The sequence below is a fragment of the Rhyacophila brunnea genome, unplaced genomic scaffold, assembly GCF_057557595.1.
Source record: "Rhyacophila brunnea isolate RB1 unplaced genomic scaffold, BYU_Rbru_1.0 scaffold_9, whole genome shotgun sequence".
NCBI lineage: Eukaryota > Metazoa > Arthropoda > Insecta > Trichoptera > Rhyacophilidae > Rhyacophila > Rhyacophila brunnea.
In genome coordinates, this window is record NW_028233361.1 from 13,786,885 (window position 1) to 13,814,363 (window position 27,479).

Sequence of the window (27,479 nt, forward strand, 5' to 3'; positions counted from 1 at the left end):
CAATATGTGTTTCATCCTTTTGTTTATATATTTTTTGAAAGGAACATTAAACATTGATTTTTTGTAAATAAAATTTATAAGCAAGGACAAAATCTTTATTCTTATGACTCACTTGATAATGATGTTCCAACCGAAATAGCTATTGACTAAGAAACCAGTTGCATAATGAAATTCCACCTGCCACAAGTGAATGCTATCTCAATTTTATTAATAAATAAATAATTGTAAAGTGAAATAATTAACATAAGGTCAAAAACATTTTATTTCTTCATTTTGAGTGTTACATTATCAAAATACTATCACCGCAGTTGATTTCGGGTCGTTGGACCTGAAAACAAAAAAAAATTTTCAATATATTAAATTCATAAAGGGTATTTTCCAATATATTATGTAACCACTTCCGATTCCGTTATTCCAATTTTAAAATCTATTATTCCAAAAATTTGATACTCATTATAATATAATAGATTTAAAAAATGAAACAAATTTCAACATCTATTTCAAATTATTTATTTTGTATTTAAACCAAAAAATGTGTCATTTTTAAAACGTATTTTTAATGCATCACTGTGCGGGTTTGGCGACTCAACTCAATTCGACTCATCAAAATTCAAAATGAATTTTGATGGAACGGGGCGAAATTTAAAACTCCCAACTGTAAAAGCTGATAGATCTTTCGATAGAGTACCTACCTAAGTACATTCAAAACTAATTTTATTGAAAGACAAGCCAGAGCGGGTTCGTGAACTCATATTATGTACCTGTTTTACTGTCAGATGAGTCGATTCTTGAACTCCTCTTTCTCGAAGCACGGATAACATTAATCGATTCATTTTCGAGAACGCTCTCATTTAGAGGATTAGTAATACTCGACCGTCGACTATTTTTTCTTGTTCGCACTGTTCTTCTATCATCAGGATGAACCTGTGGGGGAGAATTTTCATCTTTTGGCTGAATCTTGGAACGCTTTGACTTTCTATTCTTCTTGATTTCCGGAGACTTTTCTTGGTCACTATCGATCGCGCTGTGTGGAACCGTTTCGGTTTTTTCATCAGAATTTTCAAGGTTATCGAAGAAGATCACTTTGGTACTTTTGCGACTGCTGGCCCGGTTGGTTGGTTTCTTGTTGGTGCCGGGTGTTTTTAAAATGCCTTTTCCGGGAGTTTTCATCAAATCCACCGTGTCATTGTTAATAGATACCTAGAAATAAAAAGAAATCAATTAAATAAATAGCAACAAATATTTTGGATCAAATTAGCAAGAAATGACAGATTTAAGTAACACAATAATTGAGGAGCTGATGATTGAAATGAACCATGTGCATATTGTATCAAAGTTGAGTAAAACATCTTCAAGGTCAATATACGATTGTAAAATCTACATAACGAGATTTCATTCAATAATACCCCACACGTGCACAGATTTACTGCTGATAGTACATATATTATAATCGCGGCTATAACAAAAAAATGCACATGTAACCACGTATTATTGTGCAAGTTGCAAGATTGCTTCCGTCGATAAAAAAGTTCAGAAACTTCTGAAGTTTGATGCGAAAATTGGACTGTGCGATACCGGAAAAAAACGAACTACACCTCGCAGACTCATTTTGACGTTTACCGATTTTCATGACCTCTTAAATAGCACCATAGAATGATAACATCGCGTCTCACTTACTCTTGAAGAATGAGATTGGAGAGACATTCGCCACTTTTACGTGTAAACAGATATTATCGCGATAGTTAAGAATACTCACTGTTGGTGCCAGTAAATCCATGCACGTGTACAGGCACTATTAGTCTAGTTCATAAATGATCCATTATCACTATTCAATGAAAAAATATTGATATTTCCAAATAATTTCGACTATATAGTATGAATGCACTATTAGCAGTAATAAATGACTTTATAGGATTTTTCAACTAAATAATAAATCGGCAAATAAACCTGCCAATTGTCGCTAACCTAATCAGTAGACCAGGGGAACCCTTTTGCTGCACTTTCATAATAATTATGTGAAGGCTTCATCTTCGGATATAAGGAAAATTTTCTTTAACATCTTTGGATATTTCTTTATTTTAGTCATATTTTTTATGTCAAGAAAAATATACACAGGAGTTCATGGAGAGTAATTCATTTTTAGAATAAAATGCTTATAATTTTTCATATGAAACAGTTACATATTATATAAATTCCTTTTCACGCATATAATATACGTATGTATGATATGAAAACTGCTTCTGACCTAATTTTTAATTGTCAATTATTGTACTCCTTTAATGCGCAACACCTCAACTACTATTCTGGTGAATTCACAAATTTTTTGAGACAAAATATCTCTTACTGTGTAACTACTATATTGTACTGTTGAACAAGAACTTCTTGTCCACGTGTTAAAATTGTGAACTAACAATCCCCTCCAGTGCAGCTAAACACACTTCCGTTTTCAAATGAGAAACGCTCCCAAATTTATTATTTCAATTTACACTTCTGTGGTGTTACGGATCTGTCAATTTACATAATTTGAAGCTTTTTATGATAAAAATATGTCTAAAACGATCAGGAGTGATATTAGAATTAGCATTAGTAAATTTTTGGTTTATTGCGAAGAAGAAAAGGAGTAGTATCTAAAAGAGCCGATACATTATTTAAACATGCCTCTAGCACACGTTGCCGCCATGACAGGTACGTCACTAGAAGTCTTTTACAGGCGATTACAGTGACTTCCTGTTATCGGACCATAGTGGCCACCATGTTTGAGAACTGAACAGACAGTAATTCACATATACTTCTATATAAATACTTAATACTCAAATGGAATAGTACAAAACATATATCCATTAGAATTTAAATTCAAATTCCATCAAGTACCTTCGGTCGATAGTATGTATTAACCCTTTTACTCCCAGCTGATTTAGCCTAGCATATGTGAAAACTCCCAAGCGTTTTTTGCCAAAAAATCGTTGATTTCGTTTTTTTTAAATAAATAATTCTACACATGTTTTAAAAATTTGAAACTTTTTTTGTGTGTTCTCAATGGTGTATAAAGCAATAATAAGTAATAATATTGATAGTTTACATCAATAAAACAAAAGAAAAAAATAATGTATCAATATTTATTTAGAAATGAACGGATAAAACTATGTTTGAACTGCAAAACAAGTGTGACAACATTTTTTTATTTAGAATTGATCCATCAAATGTTATAGTATAATCTATTCTTATCTAGTAACAGAAAAAAAAATTAACTTATTATTTCTCTACGAAATAGAATTTTTATAAAGTAATCAAAAAAAATCGTATAGTTTCAAGGTATTCAAGAATATTATTCAATTAACGAAATCGCATGAGAATTCGATACAGTATCGAGGACCAACTGATATGGGAATGAAGTAATTTCAAAAAATAAGTTTCAAAGCACTAAATCTATTATAATAATATTTATTCATGTATTTTTTCACCATCCTACCAAAAAAAACAGTGGGCATTCATTGTTCACTCTGTCAGAGTTCATAAAAATAACAAAATTCATAATTATGTGATATATGAATCATAAAACAACTAAAAGAAATCTCAGAACTTAAAATGTGTCATAAAAATAATGTTTTATTATTTTTATGACCCTCTTTGGTTTCGAGTTCGACAGCAAGAGCAATTATGACTTGTGAGTTATTAGGGTATGACATAATTATAAACAAGTGCCATACTAAAATAAATATTAGTCACACCCTAACACAGACCGAATATAATGCTATGTCTACATGAGACGAAATATCACGGGAAAAAGATTGGAATAAATCGTAAATTTAGATCCAAACTTTCGGCCGATGGAGTTTTCGCATAGGTATGGTGGGCCGAAATATCGGCCGAATGGGAGTAAAAGGGTTAATATTATAAATACTTAATAAATTCACAATATATGTACTTTTTTCACGAAATTAGTCTGTATGTACATATCTCTCAAAAATAACAATTGCGATAAATTTAATATATGTGGTGTTTACATTATGCCAATGTAACTTATTTCCACACTTATGTCGTATACTTTCCACACATGTCACTACTCACTATGGGATCAAAAGTCGCAGCGAGTGATATTATTCTTTTGTCAAAAAAAAGAGTGAAAAAAACGTTCTGTATGGGTAAAAACTAGGTGCTTCCCATTTAATGAAATTTATAAAATTATTAGTTTACCTGATTTTCTCTAAAACTGTCATCCGGATTAGTGGCAGATCGCACTGCGCTTGTGGCTCTCACCACTGCCATAGCGTTAGATGCCTGAAACAATAAAATCACCTGTTTACCTATGTCCTATGCATTAGTAATAAAACCAGAAACTATTCCGTTTCACTGAAATCACTGAAAATTGAAGATAGTAATGTTGAACAATATAATAATTACAATTTTCAAATGTAATGTAAATGAAGAAACGGTGTGCTGTGTAGAAAAAGAAAAACTTAATATGATTATGGGTATAACTGACCATGGAAGAGTAGTGTTTCTTGGCTTCAGAAGATATGACGGATCGCAACATGGGAGACCTGGCAGGTGAAGACATTCTTGCGGTGTTGCTATTTTTGCTTGGCGATATGACAGAGAAAAAGATTCCATTGAATGTCACCATGTTGTTGGGCTCTATGTAGAGGCTGTCTGTCACTACTGGTGGTGTTTCAGAATTCTTTTTAGACCGATTTCGAGCGGCTGTTGGAAAAAATGATTTATAATAAATTTGGTTTATGTTATGTTATTTCCTTGCTAAGTGGCCGACTACGGCACCAGTTTCGTTTGCTTTAATAGGGCATTCTCAATTGATACAAAAAATTTACCTATTCTGCGAAGCTTCAGAAAATTTTCTTAAGGGCCGGAGTTCTGTGTGAAGGTTGAAAATAAAGAATTTGGGGTATCTTTGCATGCTTAGACTAGATAATCTGTAGACTTCGTAGGAAAAACGAATGTGATTATGATACTTTGTCTTTTCTCATCTTAGAAATTAACATTTAGTGACCACATATTATAATATATCTGTACGTTAGAGCAGTGCTCCGCAACCGGTGTGCCGCGAGACGATGCTAGGTGTGCCGCGATGCATGGCAATTTGAGTACATGGCTAGTAATATATTTGAGCACCTGCATGAACTTAATAAAACAATGCAAGGTCAGAATGAATATATCTTGACGTTTTCTGATAAATTAAAAGAATTCAAAAATAAACTCGAACTTCGGCAGAAGAAGTTAAGACAAGGATCTCTACAAATGGTCCATAGGAACTACAAGACCACCATTGAAAACAAGCAATCAATTTTGGATCCGTCTCAAAAACATTTAACTTTGCTGCAAAATAAATTTCATCAGTACTTTCATACAATCAATGTGACTGGAGACGAAACCCTTTTGCAACCAATGCCGAAAATTCTATAGAAGCGCTTTTCCTATAAATTCGAGAAGAATTTTTTGAATTGATAAATGACGGGACGCTAAAACTGAACTTCGCCGATATTCCATTGGCTGTTTTCTGGATTTCGGTTAATAAAAAATATCCTCGGATTTCAGACAAGGCTATCGCAGCTTAGTTCCCATTGTAGAGTCAAAAAAAGTCGCCTGCGGCGCTATTTTACTACCTTAATATTTTAAAACATCTGATTGTAGGATACAATTATTATTATTGTGTCATATACTAGACAAACAATTATTCCTAACCCGACAACTAACTATAATTATATTAATATAATATAACTATATGAAAAATCGGTAAACATAAAATCAATACCATTAATTTTACCTCGAACACTATTTGAAAAACGCTATTTTAGAGTATCACACTGTCTTTAACCTTAGCGATAGGTAGGGGGTCTCGCCAAAGATCTCAGGATGTGGGGTCCATGTTTTGGTATATAAATTGTTTTATGTGTGGTGTGCCGCGGAATTCTGGGAAGACCTTTGGTGTGCCGTGGGTGGGAAAAGGTTGCGGAGCACTGCGTTAGAGAATGAACCACGGAAGTCCAGTTTTTACCGTTTTTGAGTTAAATATGCAGAAAATTTCATTTTATTTCATTACACAAATGAATGAAACACTGAAGTCCATAAGTAGTAAATTAACCGATATAGCTAATTAAAAAATCACTGAAGTCCAATTCACTTTAGTGGATAAACAACGGATGTCCTTTTTACGATGTTTATGCTCTAAGAAAAATGTAATAAACCATTATAATAATTCCATAAACACGGAAGTCCAACAAACCTTAGGTAGGTACATATTATTATCTGTACTATAATTTTGTACAAATCCACACGCGGAGTCGGATTTCCACAAAATTTGGACAGTAGAAAGAGGCTGACAAGCCGCAGTGCGTGGTTGGGGTCTCGAATTTCAGATTTAACCCGCTGCACCCCGGGGACAGTTTTACGGTTTTTGCGGAAAAAATGTCACCACGTACAAGGCCTTGAAACGCGGAAGTTAATGCTGCAACCCCCATTTTTTATTGAAAATGTCGCTAGAATGTGTACATTTAAAAAATATAGGCGTTTATTTCAGCTTGATCGGAGGTCAACTGGCAAAGTTAGGTGCAAATGACGTGTTACGCGTAGATCGGAATACTTCACTCACGGACAATAATTGTATGTAGTGGCATCAAAGCCGGAGTGCGTGATCGGGGTCCTAAATTTCAGTTTTAACCCGTTGCACCCCTGGGAGGCAACAGAGCCGGAGTGAGTGGTCGGGGTCTCGAATTTCAGTTTTAACCCGTTGCACCCCGGTGACAGTTTTACAATAATAAATTGAATTTGTACTACTTTTTAAGATATTTAATGCAATAAATGTACAAAAAAATAAAAATCTAAAATATTATATTTTTTAACTTTTTTAAATTCAATCCTTTGCACTCTACGTAACTCCCGGGCAGCGCCGGGTGATACAGCTAGTTATACATAAATAAGTATTACAAAAATGTTTGATTTATTCTTCAAAGAATATAACCACATGAATGAACCCAAAATTGTGGCTCTATCGCCATATACATATTCAAATGGATTTTCGATTAAATAAAATAACAATTTAATTCGGGTTTCATTTGCCAAGCAATGATACCTGTGACGCCTGCGATAGCCCTAAGATGAGTCTTAAAGATATTAATATTTCTGTTGAAGAAAAAGAAATTCAAAGACAACTTTTGGAAGATCACATGCAGGAAGCAACTGCATTTAAATAAAATTGATAAAACTCTTGCAAAAGAAAAATTACCAGTATGAAAGTAATAATGGTTGACTTGGAGAAGTGTTGACCTACTCCATATAGTTTCCATCTGAGAAAATTGTGGAATCTGAATTTTACAATTTACGATGATGCAAGTGGTGAGACACAACACTGATGTGGATGAAATAAAAAGTGGAAGGGGTGGCAATAAGATCAGCTGCTGCTTGATGAAATGGGCATCTAGCAATGTTTTAGCAAATATTGAAGAGCTGAAGATTTGATATGATAATTAATTGCCCTGGCCAAAATAGGAATATCATGATTGTTTTTTCATATACCTGGTTTCTGAAAACCATTCCTACGCTCAAAATCATAAATCACAAATTCCTATTACGAGGCCATACACACATGGAGATCGACACTGACTACTCTATAACTGAACGTCAAAAAAGATGCTGAACGGTATGTAGATAATTGTTACTCCATGAGATTGGGCTCAGTTTGTAGGGACATGTAAAAAAAAACAGCCTTTTAAAGTTATTAACATGATATAAACAATTATTGCTCTTTGTATGCATCATCTTCAGCTCCTTTTATGGCTCGAAAAAAAATATTGATGGCACACCTTTTTTATTTATATCTTAAGATAGCGCTGGTTATCTACGTTATAAGGCGAAGTTCTCCGATGAAGATTTCTAAACTGAGGACCTTCGTAGAAAAACAAGGTCGCAACATATTTTGTTTCACATTGCATTCCACATGTTTCAAACGTCTAATTAGCACGGCCAAATTACAAAGATCTGCAAACTTTCTTTTCCATCCACGTTTCTACACCCGTTATGCAGGTGTATACCGTGCCGTAACGAATGTTAGGCGCTCTCAAAAATTTGTGCTGAAAGTGTCCCAGGAGCAACTTCCCAAGACCTTGGTTGGCGTGCACTAAAGTGTGCGTGATCCCTTATTTGATATAATGTATTGCGGTCAATTCTCGATGAGAAAAGACCTTCTCGCTCGCCGTAAAATGCCGCAAACTTTTTAAAAGCTGAAAAATTTTCCCTCGTAGATACCAAGTCGCAATGGCCGACCGGTCCAACTGAGGGTTGAACTGACTTGAGAAGCTCTTCCCTTTCAACCGACATATGGGAACACTCCCAGAGGATGTGATCGGCATCCTGCAATTCGGCACATAAGCAAGTCGGAAATTCTATTAGGCCAAGCTGACAGATCTTGGAGGCAAAACCACCGTGTCCGGTTAAGATCTGCAAACTATGAAACAATGGATATCTCGGGAATTTCAAGAATTTTATGGTAGAATTCCACATAATTCCTCATCTGCTGATGTCCCGGAGAATGACCAGGAATAACTCTCATTGCGTTGATTTTTTTCTAGAGCAGTAATAAATTTCAAATAATGTTGTACTTATGTAAATTTAAAAAAGAATATAATTCCTTTTCATATGTAGACTTACTGAAATATTTTGTTTATTCATAATAAAATAATTATTAATAATGATGCACAGGAAATAAAAATAATTCTAAATGATTTGGTATTTCTATCCATACTATGGTCAAAAATAAATTTAATTATGAATGATACCGTTTACAGACCCTAATTATTATAGTTATTAAAAAAGTTATTCAAGTTCAAACATTTAATCTACACTAAAATCACTCTCCTGAACAAAAGTCTAAACGTGACTTCCGTGGTTCATCCTCTAACGCATGGTTTCCCAAACTATGGGTCGCGAGCAAATATTGAGTGGGCCCTCGCCAATGTATACATGAATTATAAAAAATAATACTTTTATTATTGAAAACCAAGTGCTGCCTAAGATGAACGTACTGTCTGAAATTTCCAGTCATTTATCACTGTTTATAAATAACTTTGACGACTATTTTGGGGAAGAGATGAAAAAGTTTGATTCGTTGCGTTGGATTTGTAACCCATTTCAAGACGACTTACCAACTAGTATGTCAACAAAAGCAAGTGAAGAACTCATTGATTTATCAGAAGATACGTCACTGAAAAATAGTTTCAATCGTAAACAGTTAACGAAATTCAGGCTCTCAGTTGCTGATAATTATCCTTGCCTGTTCGATGAAGCTATGAAAGTCCTCCTCCTCTTTACTACCTCATATCTATGTGAGATCGGATTTTCGGCTATGGTTAACATTAAAACTAAATACCGAAATTAATTGGATATATCAAACTCACTGCGATTAAAAGTAACTAAAGTTGAAGTTGATGCTAAAACTGTAATGAAGAAAAATAAGAAACAAATACATCCTTTCCCATTGAAATAACTTTGTAAAAAAAACCTTGCAGGTGTAGGTATTTCAGTAATAATTTTTTTTTTATATAAGTTTAGTTTCTTATTTCAACAGTTTTTCATTCATATTGGTAACACTTTTTTTAACATATTTTTTTTATTTCAATTAGAACAAAATAAGACAGCATTAAATAGTTCCACGACTCGCCACTAGGGAAGACAGCTAAGAGGTGGGTCCCAAGATTGGAAATTTTTGTTAGATGGGTCGGAGCCCAGTCAACTTTGGGAACCACTGCTCTAACGTATTGATATTAATACCATATTAAATTTTATACATCAGAAAAGTCGTGGTTATAGCACTTTTTCAAATAAATATTTTGTCTACAGACGCATTATATCGCAAATTTCATCAAATTTAACTGATTGTAGTGAAATATATTGGGTAAATTATTCAACGGAGTTTGTAATCCATTCGTAATTTGGGAGAAATTGCAACACATTGTGTTCCGTATTTGCTTTGATATATATATATTTTATGATCAATCCCGGCTGATGATGATATATTTTATGACAGTTTTATATATTATTATCTGAGGGTCCATTCTTTCCTAATCAAAAAATGCAAATACTAAAATTAGACTATAAATTTCTATTATAAAATATGCTTTGATAATGGAACGCGGTTTTTAATATCTGAACATATCCAATTGCCGACAGACCACCGGTAAAAAAACATGTGCTATTATAAAATCATATTTTGGAAGTGAAAGAAAATAAGTTGGGACCTGTTTTCACATTATCACATAGAATCTATTTGTGAGTGAAAAAGGACTTGACTGTGTAACTGCTTTGTATGAAAAGTTATAAGCATTTTATTCCTACAATTGGATTACATACACTCTATGAAGTCCTGTGTATAAAATGTTGTTCGTTATTTTCATAACACTAACTTGTACCCGTACAAACACTGATACCATTAAAGAAATATCAATATTTTTTCTCGGATTGGTAATAATGGGTAATATAAAAATAAGATGTCATTTATAGAATATTGACAACAGTAATGCAGCATATTTACAATCACATATTTAACTTTAAAGTTGATTCAGTCGACCAGGTTACTATGCACTTGGATCATTTTAATCCATATCTCCTCAATTATTATCATATTATTCAATGCAGACCCAATTACCTTGAATCATGGCCTTCAACGCGACGGAAGACTGCGGATTCTTAGCGATTGGTTTACTTTTGGCCACCGTTACTTTCTTTGAGACCTCAAGCTGGGGAAGATCATCCTCCCGCCATCCCTTTTTTTTCAGTTCATCCAGCCTTTTAAATCGAACATCGACATTCACCACCTGCATATAAGTGAACATGACATAAAATAATGTAGCTCATGCAGCAAAATTAAGGCATAACTGGACAGTTGTTCACGTGGATATATTTACAAGCTTATTCAAAATACTATTAAGTAGCTGCCCACTGTGATACAACTGAAGAAAATTAATAATTACAATGATGTTGTGTATATTGACTACTCAGTTTCACCACAGATTATGTTTGATAACATGGAGTACAGTTTCCATTATAATTTTCAACAATTTGAGCATACAGCCAATTAAGTGAGTGAAGATTTTTTCTATCTATTCCTAAATAATGCAGCAACTAAAGTAAACAAAAAACCCTGCACTAAAACTTAATGATATTTTTAGAATGTGATCAATAATAATTGTCCAGCCAACCAATTTTCTGTAAACCAAATTAAGGCACTATAAATGGACTTCATTATGGAAAGAATTGGAGGAGCACTGAGCAGTACAAGGCGATACAACAGGCGCAGCAGTCTAGACACAACAGATCTGTGCACTGTAATTTTTACGCGTTACCACTATAGTACGTATTAACGGTTTACTTATATTATAACTTATAATAAAATTGTTGTTTTCAGTTAAGCTGTAAAAAAAAGTTATCAGAATGGTGAGCCCCTGATTCTTTCTTGATCCTAATAAGATCATATTATGGGCCTCCACGGGGTGGAGGTTTATTTTAATAGATTTTGTTTTTACGAGAAATGGATGTCAGCCATTTGCTCAACTTATTAGGTCTATTCTCTGACTCATACACAAATTGAAAAACAGTATGTGTACTTGTCAGACCCAGGATTCGAACCTGGGACCCACAACGCTATAGGCTGAGATTAAGCTGCGTGGCCATCGTGAGCCCTTGATAGGACTTATATATTTAATGTTTACATACCTGCATGAACACCATTTCCCAAAAACCTTCCAGATCTTCAACGGTCACGATGCCTTCGCCGGCTCGCTTTTCTTTCTTTTCGCACTGGTCGATCAGACCGCGGAATTGTTGGAGTTTTTTGTTCATCAGCAACTGTGTCTGTCCGATGGCCAAATTGATCAGATCCTACAAAGGCAATTATTATCACTACTTTAATGCAAAACTAGGCTAATTGGTTATTGTTTTGGGAAGGTTTGTCTATTGAGAATTACCAAATATTTTGTTTCCACGACTTTCTTACACATATATCATATGAAGTTGATACCAGATGAAAGTCTCCCACAGGAGACTACCTCAAAGGGCGGACCGAACCATCAACTTTCCTAGAACACCACAGCCTACGTCCACTCTTCGCGGTTCTCGGCCAAGCGGAGTCCGCCTCGAAATCAAAAATCCAAATTCGTCAGAATCCCGCCAAAACAGACGCGGCCTACCGATAGCGCCGCCACCGGTCAATTTGTCGGTAAAACAGGGAGGTTCGCGACCGAGAGCGGGATGACGCCGAATCTGACGGTTGAACACGTGCGAAAAGCTCCTTCTTCGATTGGCCGCCGAACAGCGAGCATCGTCTCTGCTCGCCTCGGACGCGAAGCCAAGATACATATCCCGCCAAAAGGACCGCGTCGGCAGACTTCTCAAGCATCTCCAGGAAATAAAGGACCACATCGGCAGCACGCCAAGCCACAAGCCCCGATCCTATCTCCCATCGGACAGCGAGCATCGCCTCGGATGCGAAGCCCCAGCAGCCAAGCCCGCGACACCACGTCTGCAGCCCGCCAAATCGCGAATACGATAAAAATAAACCAGCCACAACACAACATACCCCGTGCGTTTCTGTCTCCCACCCCCGCTTTGACCTTGACGTTATCACGGCCTGCTATCTCTGCTTCACACGCGGAAGGCCGGTGATAAAGTGTCTGGTTGCAAAATCTGTTATTTACAATTTTCTGATGATGAGGAACAGGATATTTTAAACATTCTCAGTTTTGATGAATATGCACCAGTTTTCGAATGGGAAACAGATGATTTTGTTCGCAAATTTTTGATAGCTAAATATTGAAAACAGAGAAGCAGATTTTTTCAAGGTGTTCATACCATGTTCAGACCAGCATGCTCATGACTTTTATTTATCGATGAAACCAATATGTCAAAAATCACTGTAATGATTTGAGTTGGAGACTGAAACAATGGATAAATGTAACAGTCAGAGAATTATACCTCTTTCTTGTGTTGTCTTGATAGCCTGTAATTCCAGGAATAAGATACAAGATCACTGGCCTACACATATCTTATTATTCTCACCTATATATTCATAGATACAATGTTACGAACAGATAAGTTCGTGTATTTTTCCAAGTCATGTGACAATAATCCTGAGGTTTTTTTTGTTGTTGATAAATGGTGGTGCAAATGACACACTGTATATTTATTAGGTGTTATTTTTTCATAGTAATTCGTGGCCTGCCATGTACTGCCATGCTAATACCTCTTAGCAATATTATGAATTTGATAAGTTTGTTGTAATTAACGCATCTACTCACAAACTCAATAGCACTGGCTGGCACTGTTTTGGCCTGAATAGCTTAAACCTTTAAGTCAGGAAATTAGAACTTAATAAAATTGATAAAGATAAAGACAAAAATAATAAATATAAATAGGAGGTACATAACCATTGATGTGATTTGAAGTACCTCAGTTAAAAACGTAGTTATAAGAAATAATGAATCATAAACAGATCGACAGGTTACAAGCAAATGCACTCACCCGGAAAATGGAAGATGTGAGTTTGAGTATTACTCGATCCAATTTTTTTAAAAATATGTATGTTTCTGAGATTACTAAAAATTTTGTTTTTACATAAATATACCTTTGACTCTTCCTCTAAATGCGACTCATTTTCGTCCTGATAACTCTTCCACACGTCACACAATCTCTGAAGTCGTGTCACTTCGCCGTCGAGTTGTGACCGAAGATGTTGGGCCGATTTATCTGGTGACGGTTCGCTGAACCCTGAAGTAATTTCATACAAAATAAGTTAACGTCATTAAAGTTGTTTAGTATATGAGGCCGGAGCGTAAAGCATAAGGATTTCTGTCTATTAATGAGACATCGGGCTGCGGGGCCAACTTGAATTTTCAATTTTTATTCCTCATGGCTACTTGCATCTAATTTAATCATTGAACTTAGTAACCTTTTTATAGCTTCATTATATATATTTAGGCAATGTCTCTATAGATTATAGGAGATCTCTTCGACAGCTTTCAATTGAATACTTACTGTTAATATGGAGAAAACCAAATACCTATATGGCTATATCAAAAGGGCCAGACAGACCTTGTGATACTTTCAGGACGCACAATAGCATATTTGAGAGGATCAAGAATTTCATGTACCTACCTGGGATCCGCTATTAACAGTGAGAGTAGCTAGAAATCTAAATTAAAAGAAGAATTGTCTATCAAATTGGGCCGTCTTAGATGGCTGGGCCATGTAAACGGAATGGGCGAATCATACATGACAAAGAAACTGATATTCAGGAAGCCAGAAGGAAACCGAAGACCCGGTCGATCTTATGCAAGATGGAGGGATAGTAACCTTAGGCGTCCAAAACTGGAGGGAAGCGGCTTTGGACAGACCTGGATGGAGGCAGGAGGCCAAGACCCACACAGGGTTGTAGCGCTAGGACGAAGATATTATAAAAGAACAGATACACGACAATGAGCTGAGGACCAGGAAGAGTGGAAGGAGTTTGGTTAGGTTTTAATCCAGCAGTGGATCGACCCTGATGATGATGATATTATAAAAGAAAAATGGTTTACCGAATTTCAATTTGCAGATAGATTCACGATGTCTATTCCCTTTTCCTCTGCCGTAGGTAACAAAGGGACTGGATACGGATACATCCAGGTTACTATCAGACGTTGTGGAACTGTTGGTGCTAGTTACAGACTTCTGAATGGCTTTAATCGGTGTATATTGGACAGTCTTCTTAGAATCTGTAGAAGATTCATCATGTGATTGTTCTTCAGGAAATATTTTTTTCGGCAAAGATTTTCGTGTTCTCTTAGACGGACTGCGCCCTTTCCTCTTGGCGCTGGACTTCTGCGAATCACCGCCGCCTTTAGAATTTCTTTTATTCGAACCTTTCGTCATCTTTATGTTCTTTTTCTGGAAAAGTTTGGCGAAAAGTTTATTGTTGGTGCGAGCCTTCGGTGTCCCTTTTATGGGTTTTATTTCTGACGTTTTTATTTTTGGACCATGGAACTTGGCGTTGAGGGGGGCAAATGATTTTGAAGTGACCGTAGCTTCAGATGTAGGCTTGGTTTGCAAAGATGGTTCTTTTTGACCTCTCGTCGTTGATCTTGTAACCCTACGCACGGCTTCATTTGTAATTGTAATGCCCTTTAAAACTTTTTTAAATATCGGTTCTTGGAAAGGGATTAAAGCATGCCTGACAACACCTGCTTTGAAAGGCGGAGGCTTATTGGGTTCCATTTTTTTTCTTTTCATCCGTTCCTCGCGCCATTGCAGCATTTGTTTTTTGCGAAGATCGATTTTTTCACCTGGCTGCTGAGATGTCAGCTGGACTTCTTCATCGAGGCCTCTGTTCGAAATGAAAGCGTCAATCCTTTTGCTCTTTCTCCTTTCGTCTTGATTTTTAATACGTTCATTTTTCCCCCCTTCACTGGAAATTAAAGGCTTGGAATGCGCTTTGTATTGGCCGTAGAAGGAACTTTTCACAAGGTCCATAAAATCCATGACTGAAACAGAATCGTAAACGAATGACAACAAAAATAATGCTTAGAATGCACTTCACCTATAATGTAATAATATTAAATTATCAAAAGCTCACCATTTAACGAAAGAAAATACGTATTCGATAGTTGTATGAAAAACGACAAAATATCATTGTATACATGAATTGGCGGGTTGCTTCAACATAAAAATTCATACGTTTCTACTGATTCAAGTGTATATCATTCATGATTAAGTGGTTCTCTAGTATATACAGTAAATACCGACCTTATCTATATTGTAATGGTATTGATACAATATGATACTATAATTTTATAACTTCTGTGTACAAATAATGTTTATACATAAGTAGGTAACTGAAAATATTTGCATGTTACCTACTTATATTATAAAATATTCACTTATTGATTCTATATAAAGAAGACTACATTATTTACCGTAGATATGTTTTTCGGATTAATTGAAGAGATATAATACGATTTATGGTGGAAAGAATGTTCTGGAGCTGGAATTGAATGGAATGTTAAACTTTCGTTTAGTGTTCTGTTTCGACTCTCGTATTTTACCAAACCGTTGCTCGTTGCTTTTTTTGAATATTTGACATAAAACAAATGTTGCTTGCTGTTTAATTTTCTTATTGTCGTCTATGGTTATACCTATCATTACCTATAATATCAAGTTAAAAGGTATTTACATAAAAAAAATATTGATATAACTAGGTTTCGTGATTTTAATTTACTTCTATTAAATTTGAGGTTCTTAGAGATTTACTTCGGGCTTTATTGTACTTTACAATATAGTTTATGTTTCTGGCAATCAGAAGAAGAAGACGACTAAATACAATCTGTAAAGTTGACACTTGACAGCTCGCAGCGTATTATTGTGCGTGACGAAATTTTTTACAAAATAGCAATTTATTTCTGGAAATATCGAATGAATTGTCAAAAGCGGTTTCAACTCTAACGTAAAATGTACTGCTCAAAAGACATTCATAAATTGTCGAAGTCAAACATTTTGTTAATATTATTTTATTTATCAATATGTTGTACGACAAAATTTTGTAAGGCGGAAAATTTTTTCGCCGCTTCTGAAGCGGTCGCAGACGAGTTCAGCGATTACCGGGGTGATATTGCCGATGAAGCGAATTTCCGTGAAGTGCCATTAGATGACAAACCGTGGCCCGATTCCGATGCTGTACTTCGTCGGAACCGAAGATCGGACGAGAGCGTCTCGTCCAACACTTCTACCCAGAGTACTAAAATCAAGGTTCCGTCGACCGCGTCGTCAGTCGTAGCCAGTTCCAGCGAATCCAATTTCGAAAACAATGGAAATACGTCGATTCCTCAACCTACTTCAAACCTTTCTTCGAGTGCCGTACCGCCGAACACGACGACCTCCACAACGCCGGCATATCCCGTCTTACCCGAAAAAAGCGCAGTAGAAGAAGAGCATAACAGTTCAATGTCGATCTTTTTCGTATTATGCGTATTGGCCCTGGGTATCCTGTTGATTCATTCGATGCTGCAGACTGGATTTTCATACCTCCCCGAAAGCGTCGTCATCGTATTCCTGGGAGCTCTGATAGGCCTCATCATCAATCTGATGTCTATAAAAAACATCGCCAACTGGAAAAAAGAAGAAGCATTTTCGCCGACGGCGTTTTTCCTTGTTTTACTGCCGCCGATTATTTTTGAGTCCGGATATAATCTCCACAAAGGCAACTTCTTCCAAAATATCGGATCAATTTTAGTGTTCGCCATACTGGGTACGGCGATATCGGCATTTGTAATTGGTGCCGGGGTCTATCTGCTTGGCCTGGCGCAAGTGGCGTACAAGTTAAACTTTGTCGAATCATTCGCTTTCGGATCTTTAATATCCGCTGTGGATCCTGTGGCGACGGTTGCCATTTTCCACGCGCTGGACATCGACCCGGTGCTAAACATGTTGGTGTTTGGCGAGAGTATCTTGAATGATGCCATCGCCATTGTTTTGACAACGGCCGTTTTGGACACCAACGACCCCATCATGTCCACCGGTGAAGCTATTCTTTCGGCAATAAACAGGTTCTGTCTCATGTTCTTTGCATCAGCCGGGATCGGAGTCGTGTTTGCTCTGATGAGTGCTCTACTCCTGAAACATGTGGATTTAAGGAAAAACCCATCGCTTGAATTTGGGATGATGTTGGTGTACACGTACGCTCCGTACGTATTGGCTGAAGGAATTCAGTTATCAGGTAAATTCCTATTGTATGATTTTTAGTACAATGAAAACTTGCGATTTAAGCCTTTCGTGGATTGAAAAAATAGTGTGAAAAGAAATAGTTATGAATGTCGACTACTTACTGATAATTTAATTAAATTAGATAATAAAAATTCAAAACCCCAAAATTATTAGACCATCCGCATCATTAGAACATGTTAAAGATGAACAAGAATATTACACATTGACTGCTGACTAGATAATTACTTTTTAATTACCACATTTAAATAACATGCTAATTATATTGAATGGCCACCCTAATTGTTACGCGCTGGGTGCGTCTTTAGCGTCCAATATAATGAATGAAACAATATGAATCTTTTGAAACATAAATATAATGTATATTTCTGCTAATAGAAGCTAAATATTTCTTTAAACTATCGTTTAGTTGAAAAAATATTTAATTCGCCATAAATTCTATCTTACTCTAACACATATTGCGGAGTTACACTTATATTTCGTTGTTGTTTAGGCCTTAGTCCCAACACTGAGGGATTAAAAAAAACATTTAGTGGAATGAATAATTCACAAACATAATTTGAAAACATTAAAGTCAATATTAATGCAGTTTTTGAAGCGCTTCAGTTCTATGAATACAAGTTAATTTCGTCATAATTAGGCAGGGCGCAGATGGCTGAGTAAAGCACATTGGCCGGAATCCGATTTATGTGGGTTTGAATCCTGCCCGCCTTTATATTTTTTTCAAATATTTTTTCTAGTAGTTTATGTTTCTGAGGTGGAGGAAATTATGTAAATTCTTACATTTGTGCATTTATGACAGCTGCGTTATATTGATCATTTCGCGACTACTCATTATCATCATTTATGGCACTACAACCCTTGACGGGTCTTGGCCTCCTTCAAAATCCTACATTAAATTGCTGAATAATGTACAGTAACCTAAAGATAATGCTAATTTAATGGTAATCAGCAACTCAATTCAGTATGATAACATATGGCTTGGAGTTTGTCTTCTGCCGAAATGAAGATAATAATATTATTATAAATGATTTCTATATTGCATTAATTATGGATCCACGTTTGTCAAGGGATTACTAAGCAACTGATATTGTTTATTGCAGGAATTATGGCAATTTTGTTCTGCGGAATTGTGATGTCCCATTACACCCACTTCAACTTGTCTACCGTAACGCAGATAACAATGCAACAAACTATGAGAACACTCGCCTTTATTGCCGAGACGTGTGTATTTGCATATTTGGGATTAGCTATTTTTAGGTAAGTAAACAAATCATTTTTTAAATGAAACACTTTTTTACGTAAAGTGAATTTGTAATGAAAAACCATCATAGTCAATTGGGAAATCAAAAAATGCCTACAGTAGTCCATGGTCAGCCCCAAACCACCAACCTTTCGGTTGACAGCTAAATATGCTATCAAATACACCATTAAGGCCATGGCAAATGTGCAAATGAACACAACTAATTGGTATGGTGATTGATGAGGCAGATTGCTTTGAGTTTTAATCGTCCGGCCTACTGCATAAATCCTTTCTTTAAATTTCAACCAAACAGAAATTGCCAGTTGACAATCAAACTTATCATATTATCATGCATTCAACACATCAAAGACAAACCATAATAAATATTACCTACTTTGGCTATTTTGCCTTTTATGTAAGTATACAAATGTCACAAAAACGCCAATAACTTATGCTATATGCATAGAACTTTATCGGAAGTGAAAAATAAATGGTTTTCACTGGTGTCAGAATTCCATGCACAGTTGCCATATATCGATGATGACGAAGTTGAAAATTGTTAAAAATGAGAGAAAAACAAGTAGTTATGTAGTGTGTTTCATTTCTGTCACGTATGCTTATACACATTCATTTTTTTTTATTATAATTCAATTATTAAGTACGTCTTTCCAGTAATAGTTGGCAGTTAAGACTATAGCGTCCCATTCAAGTTAATTCATGATGGGTCTGGGACAGAGCACATGCATATTACACGCACACAAATCATAATAAACATCAAATGTAAATAGTGTTTCACCGGGTCACCCTACAACCAAACCCCAAAAGACTATTGGCTAAAGACTTTGGAGCCAAAAAATTCTAATTTTTTATGGAACGGATGTGGTATTAACCTTTCTAAAACAATTGAAAACAATATATGAATGTGGGTTCTTTACTGAAATATTTTTTTCGTTCTCTATGAAAAATAATCGACTTAGCCATTTATTTTTGCTAAAGAATTCATGTCTGAAGACTGGGTGAATAAATAATGAAGATATTCAGTGGTAATATATCATTGAATTGATTTTCTCTATAGTTTCAGACATCGAGTAGAGCCTGCTCTCGTGATTTGGAGTTTAATTCTCTGTCTCGTTGGGAGGGCCTGTAATATTTTCCCTCTGGCAATACTGGTGAACAGGTTCCGTGAACACAAGATTACCAAAAAGATGGCTTTCATCATGTGGTTTAGCGGTGAGTATATTTTCATGTTTTTCTTACAGTACTGAAAAATAGCTCCCTTTTAATACTTTGGACGCTGAAGACGCACATGCGCGTAATGACCAGGCGGCGGATCGATATAATTAACGTGCATTTTAAAGGTGCTAATTAAAAAATCATTATATAGTCAGCAGCGAATGAGTTATATTACAAATTATTAATTCACTCACTGTCGTCCTCAACGCATTTTAGTCCAGATTTGCCATCTGAAGTTTGTTCTTATGAAAGAATGTTTTCTTTTATATATATGGAGTTTTTGTTTAGATCGATGACTATGGGTCTCCTTGACCCATGCCAGTGACACAATTTATGGTATTTTATAGCAAAGAAAATTTCCTTACAGCCATTCCTGTTTGCATCATACCTTGTAATATTTGATTATTCATTATGAATATACTTTTCAGGACTTCGTGGTGCCATCTCGTATGCACTTTCACTCCATTTGGGATTTTCGGATGAGACCCGCCACGTCATCATCACTACAACTCTGATAATTGTATTATTCACAACACTAATCTTTGGAGGCTCCACTATGCCGCTTTTGAAGTTTTTAAGGGTAATTTTACTGCAATTTTATCACCGCATTGGTTTATCTTGTAAAACTAATAAATCCTATTTTAGAGCCAAAAATTTGGTTCTTATTGAGTACGCTAGTATTACACGCCTACATGGCCAAGTAGCTAATGCGTAGTCTTATAATGTCATGGGTCCCAGGTTCAAATTCTGGGTCTGGCAAATATTATTATAATTATAATAAATATTATTTTTCAATGTGTGTTTAGAATCAGAGTGTGGACTTAATAGTTTAAGCAAGTGGTTAACATTCATTTCTCGAAAAAATAAAAATCTGTTAATATAAACCTCCACCCATATGATCTTATTAGAATCGGACATGGTCAACAAAAAAAATGTATTATCCATATGTATAAGATTTTTCCACCCGTAACAGGCGTAATCATTTCAATAATCAATCCACAAAAACCTGTTAAATTGTGACGATACTTTTTTATTGTCTTCTGATTTTTTTTGTGAGGTTTACGAGATAAAATGACAATAGCACTAAACACATTTATTTACAAATCAAGTTAAATGTTAAATAATAGTTTACTATCTAGTCTTAAGCGCTAAATAATCACTTAGTAAGGAGTCTCCACCACTGACCTTGTGTATAAAGCTTGTAGGTGCTGGAAAACACGACATTGCGAAGAACAACTGAGGTAGACATTTACTTTTGTTTCGGTGAGCAGTTTCTAAAAATAGTGTTCATATAATTTATTTTATTTTAGGCAAACAAGAAGAATAAAAGGTCTCGGTCCCAAAGGAGACGCAAGGAAGTGTCTTTGTCTAAAACTAAGGAGTGGGGACAGGCTATCGACTCTGAACACCTTTCAGAAATTACCGAGGAAGAAATGGAGGTTGGTATTAAAAACCTTATATTATACAACTGTTCTGTTTTGCTTCACCGATTATCACACTTGGCTCTTGATTGATGGATCGTGGGTTTGAACTGCACAGAAGGGTCATATTATTTATGTTCTTTTACTACATTTTTAGATTTTACACTTCAAGTATGAACTAATGTTTCTATAATCTCTTTTATTTTATCAACAGTAATGTACTGCCCTTCTAATACACATGTACATTATAAGCAAATAGGAATAATCAACTCACAATTTTTTAACCAATTACTTATAAAATTACAATAGAAAACTGCAAACTTGCCATTTTTCTAAGGAATATAATAACACATAATAATATGTACAGTGGTTTTAATTTTTTCATTTCACGGTCTTCTGGGATTGCGGCCACGACAAAATCACTTTGGAGCGGTGTTAGTGTAATTTGGAAGTAACGATACCAACACATAAATAAATCACCTGAACTCCCACAAGATCTGACACCTTTAAACCCTTACTGTATAATTGAAAATCTACCCTTTCGCATCGAAACCTTTTTTTTAGTTTTTCTGAGCTGTAAATTGAATATTTTCCAGTCAAAATCGCATCTGGCAGCTTTTTAGTTTTTAGCTTTTCTGAAAGGTGTCGATCGCAAGTGAAGTCATTCGTAGCCAATAGCCAACTTTATAAATTAGCTTTGACTTGTTAGTACATTGAAGCACACACTAGTCTTAATTAGTCGTGATCTCTAAAGTAGCAATAAAAGAGTTTACTATGGTTGCATTCGTAACCATAGAATAGTTAATATTCTCGATAAAATGCAAATGGAGCCTCGCTGTTGACTCTCTTACATAGGTTTGAAGAAAATATTGTTATTATATTTAAATTAAAAATGTCTCAACAATCTAATTTTTAAGTAAATAAAAAAACGAAATAGGATTATATGTAAATAGTTCTCTATTATACAAGGGTGGGTCAATAAGTCCTTAGAAAAGCCGACAGGTGGCGCAACTAGTACTGTAAGCGGTTTGTTTTCATGCAGCGGCACTACCGATTCAGTATGCTGCGAAGTTTCAATCAGATTGGTTGGGTTGTTGTGTGTTTCTCGTACATTTAAAAAAAAAATTTGCTTGTGGAAAATGGAAAAATGGAAAATGGAGAAAATTGAGTTTAGATCTGTTATTAAACATTTTAATATAAAAGGGTTAACAGCAAAGGAAATAAAAAATGAGTTGGATTTAGTTCACGGCACATCTGCTCCTTCACTTGCAACTATTTATAACTGGTTAAATGAATTTAAACGTGGTCGTACATCAACAAAGGATGAACCACGCTCAGGACGTCCTGTAGAGGTGACTACACCAGAAATGATCAATAAAATCCACGATATGGTGTTAAGTGACCGAAGATTAAAGTTGAGTGAGATAATTGAGGTTACAGGGATCTCAAAAGGTAGCGTCATTTCTATTTTACATGACAAATTGGGCATGAAAAAAATTTCTGAAAGATGGGTGCCGCGTTTGCTCACAGTCGACAATAAACGCAATAGGGTGGTGGCCTCTAAAGCCCTGTTGTCGCTCATGCAACGCAATCCGGATGAATTTTTTCGTCGCTTTGTGACTGTAGATGAAACATGGATACACCACTATACTCCCGAGACGAAAGAACAGTCAAAGCAGTGGATTGCGAAAGGCGAACCATGTCCAAAGAAGGCGAAAACCGTAAAATCAGCTGGTAAGGTTATGGCTACTGTATTTTGGGATGCACGTGAAATTATTTTCGTTGACTATTTGGAAAAAGGAAAAACAATAACAGGGGATTATTATGCATCTTTATTGGACCAGCTAAAAAACAAAATTGAAGAAAAACGGCCTCATTTAAACAGGAAAAAAATCCTCTTTCATCAGGACAATGCCCGTGTTCACACATGTTTACGATCATCAATGGCTAAAATTGAAGAATTGAAGTTCGAATTGGTCGACCACCCACCGTATTCGCCAGATTTAGCCCCCAGTGACTTTTTCCTTTTCCCAAACTTAAAAAAATGGCTAAGTGGACAACGTTTTTTTTCAAATGAAGAAGTCATCGATCGGACAACTGCTTATTTTGAGGACCTTCCGAAAACTTATTTTTCTGACGGTTTAAAAAAAATTGAGAAACGTCTTACCAAGTGTATTGAGCTCCAAGGAGATTATGTTGAGAAATAAAAAAAAAATACAAAAATAAAAACTGTTTTAATGCTTTTTTCTAAGGAATTATTGACCCACCCTCGTAGTATGTATAAAAAAACATATAATTACTGTTTTTATGTCTTCAATATTTCGATGCAAACTTTAGATGTTTTAGTTTGTTTGACATGGCTTCTAAATTACTATTATCTAGTGAAAACGTGACTTGAAACCCGGTGATTTTTGTATTTCACTCAAGTTTCCATTTTAATTTGTTATCAGGTAAACTTTACCCAATCGTCTCGCATTGGAGGATTTGCCCGCTTGGATTTGAAGTATTTAATACCCTTCTTCACCCGCCGATTCACACATGAGGTTAGTAGAAATGTTTCTAGACTTTTTATGGATTGAAAATCATTTTGTCTGTAATTCACAAGTAATTCAACAAATTTATTGTAAAAAAAATCTCACATCTTATCGTCGGTGTTATGTAAAAAGGGCGAATTAACCAAAATGCTATTTTACAGGAGGAGGATTTTTAACTTTTGACATTTATTTGTGTTATTACCTGTGGATGATTATAAATATCTAACAAGTTTGTGATAAAGCTTAGAAAGAATACTGTCATTATAATAGGCATTATTATAATATTTTAAAAGGCCTAATAGGTATGTCACATTCGCTTTTTATTCATAATACTAAATGGATATTCGCCCTAACGATTATCATTTTTTAGTACTTGCCTGTGGAGATACAAATTCGCCGTTTTTACACAACAAAGCTAGTGAGGTACATATTGTATTTTCATTAAAATCTCGATTTCATCAAAATGGTTGATTCGCCCTTTTTACAAAACACCGACGTAATGCAAGTATCAATCAATTTTTATAATGGGTTCGTAACTTAATTATCAACGGGATACATTATATAATATTTAAAAAATAACAATTCGGGGTAAGTTACAGATGTACCTAAACCTGAACAGTCCATGAACTTTGTAATCAAAATAGTCAAGATATTCGTGTAATTATGATGTCCTACCTCTTCTAATTATGGGAATAAACATTATCTCTCCTTAGCATGGTTTAAGTCTGCATCAGTTCCTCATTTTAGACCTATTTAAAACAATTCATGATTGTAATATTTTGTTGTGTCATTTAGTCCTATTGAATGTCAATGTATTTATGAACTTATTGGCGAACTATTTGTGCATAATTGTCCGAGACTGTACATAATATATCGTCGGTATACTGGCAGAAAGATATAAGTCAAAAATCCTTGTTTTGAGAAAATCGACTTTTTCTAAAATCAAGAAGTTTGGAGCTCTCTATTTTTTCACCTAAATCATTATTTATTAAACCAACCACTCTATGAAATGCATTAATCATGTAAGAATTCAATTCAAGTATAAGCAAGTATTTTTTGTAATAATTATTGTTGATTTTTTGAATTTGTAAATAAAATGGTGACTTATCGTTTTCTACCAGTACACTTTTGGAGTCAATGGAGTGGCAATAGGCTAAATGTTATAGGTAGACTCCTAATTATTATAGAAAAAGATTTTACTTGCAATTTTATATAAATTAGAAATTTACACAGAAATAGAGGTACATCTGTTTGACATTATTATGAAAAAATATCTACTTTGATGACTTTTTTGTGTATCATTGGTATTTTAATTTCAAATTAAAATAGTTTTTATAATTTTTTTCATACAATCAATACCTAATTAATTGTGTAAATTACGTGTAATTAGGGGAGAGGATAAAAATAAAAATGGTAATTACATAGTATTTTGTTTATTAATTTGTTTCCAAAAATATTGAAACAAGAGTTACAAGTACCTACCTACCTATGATCTATTTTATAAAAAAAACATTTAAGTAATAGTTAATTATGTTAGCCACATTTAATTTTACACAAATTGAGATAAATTATATAAGAGTTATTCCTCTTCCACATCAGAATCAAATTCCGATGGCTCAGGTAATGATGTCCTATCCAATGAAGTTGAAGTAGGCAAATTTTCACACCACGGATATAGTTCTGGAGGTATAATATTGGGTACTACGACACATGGCCAACAAATCTTTATTTCTTCTTAGAAATGCATTATTTCGAATGACACGCGCTCTACCTTCAGCAATTCGAAGCCTCCGTATTTTTGGTGCATTGCTGTCAATATTTCCCAAAATAAAATCTTATTTGCGCTCAAAACTGCCTGATGCATATAAAATCAACTGTCAATCGATGAGTAGAATGCGCGAGTGACGTACGCAATTTAGTTAAGTTGGTACAAATAGCCGAGCAGTGGCATAAATGTGTACAGCCAAAAAGATATAAGTCACGTTGACGTTTTTGTGCAGCTATAGAAATATTAAATCTCTACAGTCATAAAACTTTAAGTGTACTTATAGTTATTTTCCAGTAAGAAATGCGAACATAATTAACTTAATTCGTATTGACATCTTTAAATTACGAAAACAATAAATGGAATATGAATGAGCTTGTTTTTCCAGACGATAGAGCGTGTTAAAATCTATCAAGTTGCATTATTAGGTCAAAACAGCTAAATTTCGACTTAACGTTTTCTGCCAGTATACTGACGATATATTATATTAAATGTATATATAATAAAATAAATATCTGATACGTCTTCTACTTGTATAAAGTTGAAGATCATTATATAATCATCGATGTAAGGGCAACACCGCAAATGAGCCATTTTTGGAAATGTTCCGGAGAGACGAAAGACCTTGTTGCTATGTGAGTTTGCTTTCATGGTTCATAGGCGGCTATGTTTGTAGAAAGTAGAAATGCATGCATAAAAAGAAAACTATTGGTTACTTCTGAAATTTCAATACACCAATCAACATGTCGTGCAACTTTTGACGGATTGCAGCAAAAAATGCATTTTAACCAAAGTTGGTTCTTCCGTGGGTTTGCACTTACATCTGTGGTTTGGTTCGTCACTGGGGCCAAAGGTTCTTCGTTCATTGTTGGGCCATTTATGCGAAGGTTGTGACCAGTTGTAGAAACAGGTAGATATATCAAGAAGGATTCCAACTGCCTGGAAACACGGTGGAAAACTTTGATATTACATTATTGCTCAGATGTCTGATTCAGCTGAAGTTAGCAACTTGTCAGCGAGTTTTATATTTTACTTGCTAAGTTGATAGAATGATTTTAATGCTGCCATCCATCCAGCAGCGAAAATCCACAACTACATAAGTGGGAACATCATCTTCAATTACATAATATCACTCGACAAGTGCAAATGTCGCCACATACCAATGATATATAAATATTTGCAGCTTTGGTGCAGTAAACATGTGTGCATTTGTTTTTGATAGGAATTGAAAGACTGCAAGAGCCAGATGACTGACCTCACAAATCAATGGTACCAAGCGATCAGGATATCGCCAGAACGCGAAACAGACGAGGAGAGTGTTGCACCTTCCAATTCCAACTCCCAGATCAGCCTTCAAAGAAATGCTTAGTCTAATTAATTATAGTATTTAACCAACAGTGGCGAAGTCTCCTTACTAAGCGTTCATTTAGCGGTTACCTTAACGAATACCTGTATCGAAAACTCGATAGAAAACGATCATTTTAACATTATTTTACATATTTATACATATTTTGACTTGTAAAGGAATCATG

General features: G+C 35.1%; 2 protein-coding genes across 2 annotated transcripts; one reads left to right on the forward strand and one right to left on the reverse strand.

Moving 5' to 3' along the window:
- Positions 1 to 192: 192 nt before the first annotated feature.
- mars (guanylate kinase-associated family member mars) lies at positions 193 to 16,073 on the reverse strand. The gene is made up of 9 exons (XM_085960021.1): positions 15,951 to 16,073; positions 14,577 to 15,518; positions 13,625 to 13,767; positions 11,719 to 11,883; positions 10,652 to 10,820; positions 4,484 to 4,701; positions 4,195 to 4,278; positions 762 to 1,200; positions 193 to 328 (listed from the first exon to the last, which is right to left on the reverse strand). Exons 2-9 carry the CDS (start codon positions 15,514 to 15,516, stop codon positions 300 to 302), a joined length of 2,187 nt encoding a protein of 728 aa, XP_085816147.1. The 5' UTR covers positions 15,517 to 15,518; positions 15,951 to 16,073; the 3' UTR covers positions 193 to 299.
- Positions 16,074 to 16,349: 276 nt separating this feature from the next.
- On the forward strand, positions 16,350 to 27,443 carry Nhe1 (Na[+]/H[+] hydrogen exchanger 1). The gene is made up of 7 exons (XM_085959891.1): positions 16,350 to 17,746; positions 18,855 to 19,011; positions 20,070 to 20,224; positions 20,656 to 20,807; positions 21,538 to 21,666; positions 24,099 to 24,191; positions 27,170 to 27,443. The coding sequence occupies exons 1-7, from the start codon at positions 16,483 to 16,485 to the stop codon at positions 27,314 to 27,316; spliced, it is 2,097 nt and encodes a 698-aa protein (XP_085816017.1). The 5' UTR covers positions 16,350 to 16,482; the 3' UTR covers positions 27,317 to 27,443.
- The last annotated feature ends 36 nt before the right edge of the window (positions 27,444 to 27,479 follow it).

Bases quoted from the DNA above. Each gene is read 5' to 3' on its own strand.
- mars (XM_085960021.1), bottom strand. From the start codon at position 15,516: ATGGATTTTATGGACCTTGTGAAAAGTTCCTTCTACGGCCAATACAAA. The intron at 13,768-14,576 runs GTAAACCATTTT...AAATTACTTCAG, and splicing joins TATCTGCAAATTGAAATTCG to GGTTCAGCGAACCGTCACCA. The intron at 11,884-13,624 runs GTATATTTATGT...TTGCCTTTGTAG, and splicing joins ATTTAGAGGAAGAGTCAAAG to GATCTGATCAATTTGGCCAT.
- Nhe1 (XM_085959891.1), top strand. From the start codon at position 16,483: ATGTACTGCTCAAAAGACATTCATAAATTGTCGAAGTCAAACATTTTG. The intron at 17,747-18,854 runs GTAAATTCCTAT...TGTTTATTGCAG, and splicing joins TGAAGGAATTCAGTTATCAG to GAATTATGGCAATTTTGTTC. The intron at 19,012-20,069 runs GTAAGTAAACAA...TTTTCTCTATAG, and splicing joins TTGGGATTAGCTATTTTTAG to TTTCAGACATCGAGTAGAGC.